General features: G+C 46.6%; 1 protein-coding gene across 1 annotated transcript; it reads right to left on the reverse strand.

Moving 5' to 3' along the window:
* Positions 1 to 7,676: 7,676 nt before the first annotated feature.
* Positions 7,677 to 10,186, reverse strand: Kcnk7 (potassium two pore domain channel subfamily K member 7). Its single transcript, XM_055610647.1, has 3 exons — positions 9,868 to 10,186; positions 8,131 to 8,529; positions 7,677 to 7,909 (listed from the first exon to the last, which is right to left on the reverse strand). Exons 1-3 carry the CDS (start codon positions 10,184 to 10,186, stop codon positions 7,677 to 7,679), a joined length of 951 nt encoding a protein of 316 aa, XP_055466622.1.
* Between the last annotated feature and the right edge of the window lie 1,825 nt (positions 10,187 to 12,011).

The following is a 12,011-nucleotide window of genomic DNA, read 5'->3' on the forward strand; positions in this document are numbered from 1 at the left end:
CCCAGGTGTAGGATAGGGGAAAAGAAGGTTGTAAGGGAAAGAGGATGTAGCCCTCTTAGTTCTTCCCAGGGCAAGAGGCCTGGGATTCTTTTGGGGGCAATTCCAATGTCTGTCGTCCCAAACTCCAGAAGTCCAGAGAACCAGCAGCAAGCAGTTCTCCTCCCAGCTGCCAGGCCTTCTTCCTCTGGACTGCCAGTTTATGCCTCTCAAAGTCCTCAGACATCAACTAAGTCCAGCTGGCAAAGGCCATTGGCCACAGGTGACAATTAACAGGTGCTGACAAACTAACCCCCCCCACACACTTGGGATTATAACAAAAGCATGTTTACATATCATAAACCAAAACATCCACATTTCCCCCTTTCTGTTTTAAAAAAAAATTGGCTTTTTCTCTAACATTAATAAACTATATACAATAAGAATTATGAGAATTATCAGGTAAGAATTACAATGTCCAGTCCATTTGTATTTGGCAGTCTTGGAAAAAGTAAAAAGTATTCCACTTTCTATTCTATCCTGGTGAGTCCTAAACCACATATATTTTGTAACCTAAAAACATCTATATACCGTAAAACGGCTTTTTTAGACATAAGCCATTGTCTTAAGCTTAATGGTAGCAAAACTATGACTATTTAGTCTTCAACCCCATCAGAGAACTTGGAAGGAAATAATACTACCTAAGTATATAGGAGACATAGAGCAAACAGCTTCCTGAACTGTAGAAATGACAGAGACAGCTGACCACCTGGACAGTCACCAGAGGTTTCTCTGTGTCGTTGGTGCAGCCTCTCTTCAGCCTACTGCCCAGAATATCTGACAGGCTTTCTTGTGACACGCAGGGATTGAAGGACTGACCACTTGGTCTCTCCAATGTTAGTCAATTTTCCAGTGTCCTGCTTGTTCAGTTTGCTCAGACAGCCTACTATCAACAGTTGAAGGACACCCCCACCCCCACCCCCGTGGCTATCTTGCCACACTTTTTCTTTGATGCCCATCATCATCTTAGATTGAAGGTGCTGCCAGGAGCAGATGTGTTTCTCTGTCAGAAAAGCCTTTTATTATTAAAATATCTTTAAATGCCATATTCTGTAGATCTTTGAAGTATTTGAAGGCTATCTATCTATCTGTAGAGCAGCATTGCTTGTTTCTAGCTATGTACTATTTACTAAACCTTGAAAACATATACAAGAGACTAAATAAAGCTTATTTCTGTAGTTAACTAAACTAGTATCTAACAAGACTATAAGTATAGGTGCTAACTACTAACTTGCATCTCCAATCACCTTAAACAATTTAGTTAGCTTTCATAGGATTAGAATTTTGCCCCACATTTTCAAATGAGTTGCATGTGTACAATACGTTAAGCAAAAGTTGATCAAACTAGCCTTAAATTTCTGTCCATATGGACTGGAGAGATGGCTCAGTGGTTAAGAGCACTGGCTGCTCTCCCAGAGGTGCTGGGTCCAGTTCCCAGCAACCACATGGCAGCTCACAACTGTCTGTAGTTCCAATTCCAGGGGATCTGGCACATTCACAGACATACATGCAAGCAAGACACCAATGAAAGTAAAAAAAAAAAAAATAAAAATAAAATCTACCAATATGCAATAAATGAGTTGCATTTATACAATACTTGAACAAAACAATCCTAAATTGCTATTAATATACAATAATCTATACCAATACATATTTGACACAAGTAGATTTGATAATCTACCTTTTATTCTATAATCCTATATCTCCCCACCCTTAGAGAAAGATAAGAGAAAAAGAAAGGGAGCTAGAGAGATGACTAAGAGTTAAGAGCACTGTCTGCTTTTCCAGAGGTCCTGAGTTCAATTCCCAGCAACCACATGGTGGCTCACAACCATCTATAGTGAAATCTGGCGCCCTCTTCTGGTGTGAAGGCACACATGCAGATATTGTACACATAATAAATAAATAAAATTAAAAAGAGAGAGAAAGGGGGGGAGAGATCCCTGATTGTAACCTTTACTTTGTTTTCTTCCTTACCATGTCCAATCCATAACCCATCAAATGACCTACAACACCCAGCCCACCTCTTGGGAATGGAAGCGTCATGTTCTTAAAATTATTTTTTGTTTTCTGGGGGAAAACATCTTTTGAGTACCCTTAAAAAATTAGGATATTGGATAATGGCTGGAAAAACTAGCATTATCTTTTCCTGTCCAGTCTCTGTTTTTGTCCAGTCTCTGATTTTTCTGTGTAGTTTGTGTGTCTTCTGTCCACTCTCTGTGGTGTTGATCATTTGGGCCCTTTTGAGGTTGACCTGGGTGTAGATTCTTGAGGAAACAGTAACTGAGGCAGTCTGTGAGGCTGGATCACCTGGGCTACTTCTTTATCTTCATTGTTATCTGGTCTTTTGCTCTAAAAAAAAAAGCTTTTAAAGGTATATTTTTTTGCATCATGAGAACCAGGTAGCCAACAAGATTCATTTACTATGTGAAATATTCAAGTCTCAGCTAGCAGGAGGTCTTTCCTGGTTAAGTCTAATCTTTATAAGTTTCATTAGTAACCATATTTTTTCATTTCCTGTAGATATATAAGCATAAACACGTCCCCATCTCAAACTATTGCAGATTTCCATTCTTCTGTCAACATGTCCTTACAGTACATTGGTTGCCCAGTGGCTCTCAGCTGCTGCTGTCCCTTTTTCACCAATAAGAAAATGTAGAGTTAACAAAGCATTATTTAGCCTGTCCCTGGGGGTCATTACTCTCTCTTTTTGTTTAATAAGATATTCATTATTATTATTATTATTATTATTATTATTATTATTATTATTATTTGTACAATGTTCTGTGTGCCTGCATGCCAGAAGAGGGCACCAGATCTCATTATAGATGGTTTTGAGCCACCATGTGGTTGCTGGGAATTGAACTCAGGACCTTTGGAAGACTTAACCTCTGAGCCATCTCTCCACCCCCAATAAGCGTCTCTTTTAAAGTACAATTAGCTCTTTCTCCAGCTGCCCGTTCTCTAGGATTGTGCAGTATAGCCCTATGTGCTTTACAGTATAACATGCAAAGAACTGCTTCATCTTACTGACACATATGCCGGGGTATTATCAGCCTTGACTTGTGCAGGTATCCCCATAATGGCCATGATTTCCCACAAATGTGTGATTACACAATCAGCCTTTTCAGAATGCAAAGCAGCTGCCCACTGAAACCCTGAATATGCATCTATGGTATGGTTATTCTGCAAGATGAAACACATCCATCTGCCAGATTTCATTTCTTTTCGTACCCCTAGGGTTACTTCCAGCAGGTAATGGACTTTGGTTATACAGAGAACAAGTAGGACATTTTAAAAATTATTTCTTTGGCTTGTTGCTAAGTGATAGAGAAATTTTCCTTTACCGTTAACATGGTGTTTTTCATGACATTTCGAGGCCTCTGTCACAATTCCTATTAGTAATTAATCAATTTCCTCATTCCCTTGTGCCAATGGACCTGGCAAACCTGTATGAGACTGAATATGAGTAATATATAATGGATAGTTTCTGCTTCTGATGGCCTGTTGCAACTGTATAAATTACAAAGTCGATTCTGAATTATCAGGAATAAATTCAACAGTTTTTATTTTCTATATGCAAAACAACTCTTTCTGCATCTTGAGAGTCAGTAATTATGTTAAGAGATTCAGGAAAATCTAATAACCCTCTAAGGATAGCGTATAATTCTGATTTTTGAACTGAGGCATATGGGCTTTGATCACCCTGCTTATCTTGTCTGATTTATAACCTGCCATTCCCATCTTGTTTGCATTGGTATAGAATGTTGGTGCCTCTGGGACTGGTGTTTCCTTTACAATACATGGATGAATCCAACTAGCTCTTTTTATGAGAATCCAATTAGCTCTTTTTTGCTTTTAGAATATTTGTTATTAATTTCTCCCAAATAGTTACTGCATGCTTTTTGCCAATCTTCATTGATTACCCATAATGCCATAATCTCAGCATTAGTAAGAGGCTCTACAATTTCAGTAGGATCTATTTCTGACAATTGACTTAGTCTTATTCTACCTTTTGTAATTAATTCAGAATTTTTTAATGTATGTCTTTAATTTTTATTTTGTTTATGTGCTAAGAAAATCCATTCCATAATACTGTCTTCCCTTTGCATAATGAGCCCAGTAGGAGAATGAGTTTGAAGGCAAAATGACCAAAATACAATCAAGTTTAGGATCAATTTGATCCACATACGCATCTTGCAGTCTTTGTTCTACCAGAGCTAATGTCTTCTCTGCTTCAGCGGTTAGACATCTTGGGCTGTTTAAATCTGAATCTCCTTGTAATGTTTGAAACAAATTACTTGACTCATATGTACTTAATCGAACTGTAGGCCTCACCCAGTTAATATCTCCCATTACTTTTTGAAAATTGTTTGCAATTGGTCCCTATGAATCTGAACCTTTTGTGGTCAAATTTTTGTTGACTTATTTTATAACCCAAATAGCTAAGTGAATCGCCCCTTTGTATTTTTTTTCTGGAGCAATCTCTAACCCCCCACCTTGGCAGAATTCTTTGTTTACTTAAACATTTTTTTTAAAGTATCTGTGTCAGAATCAGCAAATGAAATAGCATCCATATAATGATAAATGATAGATTGAGGGAATTGCTTACGAATTATTTCTACTGATTGTCGTTCAAAAAACTGACATGAAGTTGGACTATTTAACATTCCCTGTGGCCTCCAGTGGTATCTCTTTATTGGATCACTGTTGTTCAGAGTAGGTACTGAAAAAGCAAACCTTTCCCTATCCTGCTCATGCAACGGTATTGTGAAAAAGCAATCCTTTAAATCAATTATTTTTTAAAAAATTTATTTATTTATTATTTACACAGTATTCTGCCTGCATGTACACCTGAACGCCAGAAGAGGGCACCAGATCGTGAGATAGATGGTTGTGAGCCACCATGTGGTTGCTGGGCGTTGCTCAGGACCTTTGGAAGAGCTGAGCCATCTCTCCAGCCCCCCTAAATCAATTATTATTATAGGCCAAGCTCTAGGTAACAAAGAAGGTAAAGGAATTTCAGATTGTAAAGGACCAGATTGTAAAGTAATTGGCTGAATTACTCTATTCTTTGCCATTAAATCTGTTATCTTCCTTTTTGCCTGATTACTTTTTTACAACAAACACAGGGCAATTCCATGGGCTGGGAGACTCTTCTCTATGTTGAGCTTCCAGCTGCTCTTATACCGGTTGTTCAAGCGCCTGCAGTTCTTCTTCTGTTATGGCCATTGTTCTTGCCACACAGGTCTATTTGATGTCCATTTTAGGGGCAAGGCTGCTGGTGTTTCAGCAGCGGCCCCTCTTATACATTTGGAAACTCAATCCTGTGATGTCCTGTGCTGGGGCAGTGGGCACAGCTTGTGATTTTTCTTGATCACACATATCAATACCTTCCCCAAGAGCACCTACCATTTCACCCCTAACTTCATTATTTGCTGCCTCTGGGATTGCAGAAATAGTGAGTACCCCGTCGTTGTAGAAGATCCCTGCCCCATAAATACATGGATGTGAGCTACAGGGGGCCTCAACTTTTCTGTTTGCCCTTCTGCTTCCTCACATTTATTCCACCATGCACTTGCGTTACTTGAGATAATTTACCAGTCCCTATAAACTGTGCATAAACCTTCTGAGGTTGCCATTTTGGATTGCAAACCTTGTATTTCAACACCATTCAGCTGTACCATTAATTGGGGTCTCTGATTGTAAACCATTGTTTGCCGGAACGCATTGTTTTCCAGTACTCCCAAAAGCCCCTTTCTACTGGAGCAGCTTTACCTTTGAGGTAGGGAAGCAGTAACAGCTGAGCAATTCTACCCCCTGCATTCATTTGCATCTCCTTTTTAAACATATGCCATGATTTCAATTTCTTCCTTGCAATCCCCATCTACAGTACCTGAATGCACAATAAATCCTGAGAAGCCAATCCACTTCTTCCCAAGCTCATCCCTACTGTCCCTGAAGGCAAAGGACCATAAACATGAATGTTAATTTGTAACTTCCAACTCTTGGGGGTAGGGTAAGAGGTTTACCTGTAGCCAAATCCAAAGCTGTGATACCTTCAGTAGCATGTATCAAACCCAAGATTCTTAGTTCTGGTTTTCCTGCCTGCCTGTTAGCTGCTGGGTGTCTAACAGAAGACTGCTCATGTAGCAGAAAGCCACCTGCAGTGTTCTTTATAAAAACTGTTTTATTTGAGGTGTTTAGGCCTCTACCTCCTTTCTACCACCCCCCCGCAACACACACCTTATGGAAGACAGAGAAAAGGTTAGTGGGGAGAGGGGGCCAGACCTCTTTACTTCTCTCTCTAGTTAGGGTCAAGGGGTTCTTTTAGGGCTCTAGACCAATCAGCAGCAGCAGCCTCAGCCAGCAGTCTCCTCCATGCCACTGAGCCCCAAAGCGTTTCTCTCCATCTGCTCCAAACCGCCGCAGCGTTTTTGTCTTTGGTCTCTCCAAAATGCTATGTGCCACACACGCCAACACCGAATGCCACCACACACACCTCCTCTCCTCTCTCTCGGCTCTCACATCCATACTCTCAGAATCCTAGACCACGGCCCTCTCTCGCCGCATGTGGAAGCCGTTACCAGCTGGTAAAGATCACGCCCCGCACGTGACAATTCGCAGGTGTGAACAAACTATAGCCCAACTCAAATGCCACCCTTGGGATCAAAACAGAAACATATTTACGTAACATAACTGAGCTTACACAGAAACCAAGACTTCCATTACACAGCTCGCATCGTTTGCTGTGGAGCCTCCAGCCGACAGGCCCCTCCATTCGTTTTCCGATGGCATGAGGTTACCTTGCAGGACCCTCTTGTAACAGCAATCCCTAGACCAATGCTTACCCTTGCCACAGCCGCAACTAAACGCTGGGAGCCCTTGTGCTCCGCGGCAGCCAGAATCTACTGGCTCCCCTTCTAAGAGTAAGTATACCGTATTCCTCAGAGTTAAATCACCTCCTCTTTTGAACTCTAAAGCATTTAACCTTACAGGTTTTTCTTGTAAATGGCCAAATTGACCTCAAGTAAAGCACTGGGCATTTTGATTTCTGAAACTTCTAGCTACGGCTTGTCCTAGGATATTGGCATGATGCTCCTGAGAGTCGATATCGGTTGTTTTTCTTATCCACTCATCCATCGGGGCTGCTCATGCTTTCAGTGGTCTAAGTGCTCTCTTCTCTTCAGTATTTGCATTCTCATACGCCAGGAGTGGTACAATCACTTTTCTGGTCTCAGGGTCTGGGATGGCTCTATTTACAGCTGAACCCAATCTTTCTAAGAATTCAACGAAGGCTTCTGCAGGGCCCGTACCACCTTAGTAAATGAGGTGAGTGCTTTCCCAGCTCTACCACTTCGACATGAATGAGTGCATCACCGCCCACTAGTTTTTTTTTTTTTTTTGCGTTGATGTACATATACTCACACAATTGAATTAGTTTTCTCTGGTGCTGGTGCTGGAAGATTAACCCAGAACCTCCTGGCACATGCTAAGCAGCCTATTTAATTGTAAAAATTAACATTATTCCTCACATCCTCATTCCCACGATCCCTTCCTGCTGAGCTCCCCGAGCCCTCTTTGGGGGCTCCCGAGGTCCTCCTACATGCCTGAGCTGAAGTCCTGTCATCTGACTTGCGTCAGCAAGTTGGGGCCTGCTCTGATGCTGGTGCTGGGATGGTCTGTTCCAAGGCTGGGCTGTCAGACGGCACGACGCTCAGAGCCAGCTCATCTTGGCCTAGGATGCCATCTTGGTCTTCATCGATTCTGGAGCCACTGGGCCCAAAGAATTTCACCATGGCATGGACCTGTGGCAGCTCTGAGAAGGTCTCCACTGCTAAAAGCATGGCCAGGAGCCCCAGGAACAAGTAACCTGGGGGAAGAGGCAGTTAGTGCTCACGATGCTCCCTACCCACTTCCCCGTGTGCTCACCCACCCTGGCACTACTTGCAACTCTCAACATGGCCCCCACTGTCCTTCGGACTAAGCACCCATTTTGTGCCTTAGGGTAGGATCTCTCTGTGAGTTGTAGTCTCCCGTGGTCTATGGGAGTCGAAGTCCAGGCCCCTGAACCCTTCACTTTTCTGCACTCACCGAGAAGGGCGAACTGCCCAAGGCGGTAAATGGCTGGGTGCAGGCCACGTCCCTGGCCAGGCAGCAAGTCCCCTAGGCCGATAGTGCTGAGTGAGCCGAAGCAGAAGTAGACAGCTTCTAGCAGGCCGCAGTCGCCCTGTGCAGCCCACAGCACCAGCGCTGGCAAAAACACGAAGACGCAGGCCACCAGGAGGCCCAGTCCTGCTGCCTGGAGCAGAGCAGCCTGGGCTGGTGCCAGCCGCCAGCGGATGGCCACCCAGGCACCTGGGCAACTGAACACAGGCAGCAGGCGCCCTCGCAGGACAGCCACAAGGGCTAGAGAGGCAGGCAGCCCGAGGGCCGAGTAGACCACGCAGAAGGCCTTGCCGCCGGCAGATAGTGGGGCCATATGGCCATAACCTGCAAGAGAGAGCGGCGGGCAGCAAGCCCTGGAGTGGGAAGCCCTGGGGGGTCACCTTCTCTCCATCACCTCCCACAGAAGGCTTCCCACACGAATGCTTCAGGCTGGGATCCTCTTCTCCTGGGTGGTGGATGGACTGGTCCCTTAACCTCATCGGGTTACTGTTGAGTTTTCTGGCTAATTCATCCTGAAGACATTCCCCTAGGCCTTTCGTAGCTGGCACGACCCAGAGCTTACAGTCTGTCTTTCTGAGATCCTTCCCCCCAACCCCCTTTTCCTGGACTTCAGATGGAACCTAGGGAGCCTCCTGCAGTCTAGCCAAGTGCTCTACAGCTAATGCACCCTGGCCTGACACCGGCTTCCTGGGGTTTATTGGCTCTTTTCTTAACCCGAATTTCCAAATCCACAGGCAGTAGTGTGCCATAGGCTTTCTTTCCCCAAACGTTCATCCTGTCTTTCTGTGCACCGTATCTTGTGCTGGACTGAATCCAAATCTGCCCAGTTTTAGATTTAGGCCCAGATTTAGATTTAGATGTAGATTTAGGCCCTGGTTGACAGTGAGGGAGGCAGGCGAGAAAACAAGGCGTTCTGAAGAGAGGCAGCAAGCGAGAGAGATGGAGTTTAGAGCTGAAGGATCAGGAGCAAGCAAGGGAGAGGAGGAAGAGTGAGGCGTGCTGGGAGAACAGGACCAGCGGGGTCCACAGGTTGCAAACTCCAAAGCTCCCAGGAGTCAGATACGAGGACCGTGTGTGCCGGCAGGCATGCGTGCTCCAGGCAGGCCCCATTCTGCCCCAGACGATTGGGAAAGAAGTTAGAAGTACGTATTTCACTTCAAAAAGTATCTAGGCTACGTGCGGGGTGCGGGACGACAACGCAAAAGCTCCCAGGACTTTGTTTCTCTGTGCCTGAGCACATCTGGTCTCTTCGGTTAACCCTACCCATTTCTGCTCCCTGTTGGCCGGGCTCCAGCACATCACTAGTTACTTCCTCCCCTCCGCCCCCGCCCCTCAGAGGGAGGCTCTAAGCTGTGTTCCCTAGAGCGTCTCAGCGTCTCTCATCCCTGGAGTGTCTCTCCAGGCCCTGTTGGGTTCTCTGCCTGGCTTCACACCTACGTGTTGATCTGGGCTTCTCTTCTGGATGCCGAGGGCGGGGCCTGGGGAGGCCACGCCTCTCCTGGCAGCTTAAGTGGAGGCACCAGTTGGGGTGTGTCGCGCGTGGGGAGCCCTAGCTGTGAGGTCAGGCCTTGGCTGGGCCTGGAGCTTTGGGGTGGGGGAAGGGCTGCCCTCTGGAGCTCTAGGGTCCTCCTCCTGGATGGCCTGGTGGCGATGGCGGCCTACCGGTGGTGGTGAGCATGCTGGCAGTGAATAGCAGAGCTGAGGGCAGATCCCAGTTGCTTGCCTCTGAGCCGTTGCCCAGGCTGGAGACTCCGTGGGCCTGCGCTCTCAGGACGGCACCTAGCAGCTCCTCCAGTGCCTCAGGTGCCAAGCAGGCCCTGTGCTCGGCCTGGAAGGTAGCCAGCTCAGCCCGGAGTTGGGCCTGGAGCTGGAGTGCTGGAGGGCCCTCCAGGGCTTGAAGCACCACAGCCCCAAGGCCCATGGCCAGCAGGTGGGCCACAACCAGGAGCAGGTATCGGGCCCAGGGCTTCAGACCCAGCATGGTACTGCGTGTGGGACCAGTGAGAGAGCAGGCTAAGCCACTACCGACACCAGGGAGGGGCCCCGAAGGGCGTGGCTGGGAGGAGGTGCGGCGTGGGTAGGTGGCTGAGAGGACCGGGGTGAGTGTGAATGGAGGGAGGGGAGCTGGAGCACTCCCACTGTCTGGGGCGAGACATGGCAGCTGGGGCTCTGGGGGTGGGTGGCGAGAAGCCTCGGCGGGAAACCCCAGGCCTGGAGAGGACCTCACGCTTACACGGCGGCGTGTTTCCTCAGTCACGTATATACCTCATTCTACTCATTCAGACACCAGGGAAGACACAAAGGTTTCTCCCTTCCTGGTGCTCACACAGCCAATCTGCTGAGGAACTCGAAGGAGCAGTCCGTGGAGGACAAGCATCCCAGGAAAACTCTGAAGGAAGTAATGTTTCAGCCAGAGAACAAGATCCTCCTTACGGCGCTGGAAACAAGGTTCCGCTGTAAAGAGCACTTGCTGCTCTTCCAGAGGACCTGGGTTTGAATCCTGGCACCTACATGGCGGCTCACAGCTGCCTGTAACTCCACCCAGGAGATCTGATACCTTCCTTTGGTTCTTCTAGTACCAGGCTCACTTGTGGTGAAGGCAAAACAATCATCTGTATAAAAAGGAAACAGGGCCAAGTGTGGTGGTTTATGCTTTCAGTCCCTGCAGAGGCAGAGGGACGGATTTCTGTTGAGTCTGCATAGTGAGGTCCAAGTCAGAGCAGCAGGGTAAAACTGTCTCAAACCAAATAAAATTAGTCAGGCACTGGTGGCACACTCCTTTAATCCCTGCACCGGTGAGGCAGAGGCAGGTGGATTTCTGTGAGCTCAAGGCCAGGCCAGTCTACAGAGTGAGTTCCAGGACAGTCATGGCTATACAGAGAAACTCTGTCTCAAAAAAAAAAAAAAAAACCCAAATAAATAAATAAATAAAATTATGTAAGACTTTAAAGATAACACGTTAGAAAAAAGTCAGTTATAGCAGTCAAGAGGCTAATCATGAGCCGGGTACAGAGGCACACACTTATAATCCCAGCACTCGGGGAGGCAGAGGCAGGTGGATCTCTGTGAGTTCAAGGCTAGTCTGGTCTACAAAGCCCAGCACAGCCAAGGCTACACAGAGACCTGTTTTGAAAAACCAAGGGAGGGAAAGACAGACTAACCATGAAGAAGGGGTTGAGGACACAGGCCTTTGAGGTAAAGTGGGCCAAAGGACCATCTAGAGGATTCTGTGGCATTCTGGGCAGGACAGTTGTAGTCTAAGCAGAGGGTGGGAGAGGGACTGTGGGATTCAGAGGGGAGTAGTTGGGAAGAGAACGAGGTAAGAGCACTATGGACAGGTGATGGTCAGGCTTCCTGCCCCAGCTCTTGCCGAGGACCTGCTGCTCTTGCCCCGGAATGGCTGCCTTGTGTAAATAGGAGGTCACTCATAAACCACAGAAGGATGTTGGTCTAAGGCATTGGTCTTGTTTTTTTTCCAGGCAGGGTTTCTCCAGATGTTTCCCAGAGGGCTGTGGGCGTGAGATCCCACCTGTGGTGGGGACAGCACGGTAACCGGATTACCGAAGACCTTGCAGCTGGGCCCAGCAGAGGGGCAGGGACACCCAGCAGCAGGGGGCCTCAGGGCAAGCCATCACTGGAATGGTAGAAATGGTTCAAGTGAAAATGTGGAGCAGGGGACTAAGAGATCAGCGCTTAAGAGCACTGGCCGCTCTTCCAGTAGGCCGAGTTCAATTCCCAGCAGCCATTGTTTTAGGGGCACAGAGACAAGGACGCTAGATTACCTCCAAAAAAGGTGACAGACTACA

This window comes from Psammomys obesus, unplaced genomic scaffold (assembly GCF_907164565.1).
Source record: "Psammomys obesus unplaced genomic scaffold, mPsaObe1.curated_primary_1811, whole genome shotgun sequence".
In the NCBI taxonomy this organism is placed as follows: domain Eukaryota; kingdom Metazoa; phylum Chordata; class Mammalia; order Rodentia; family Muridae; genus Psammomys; species Psammomys obesus.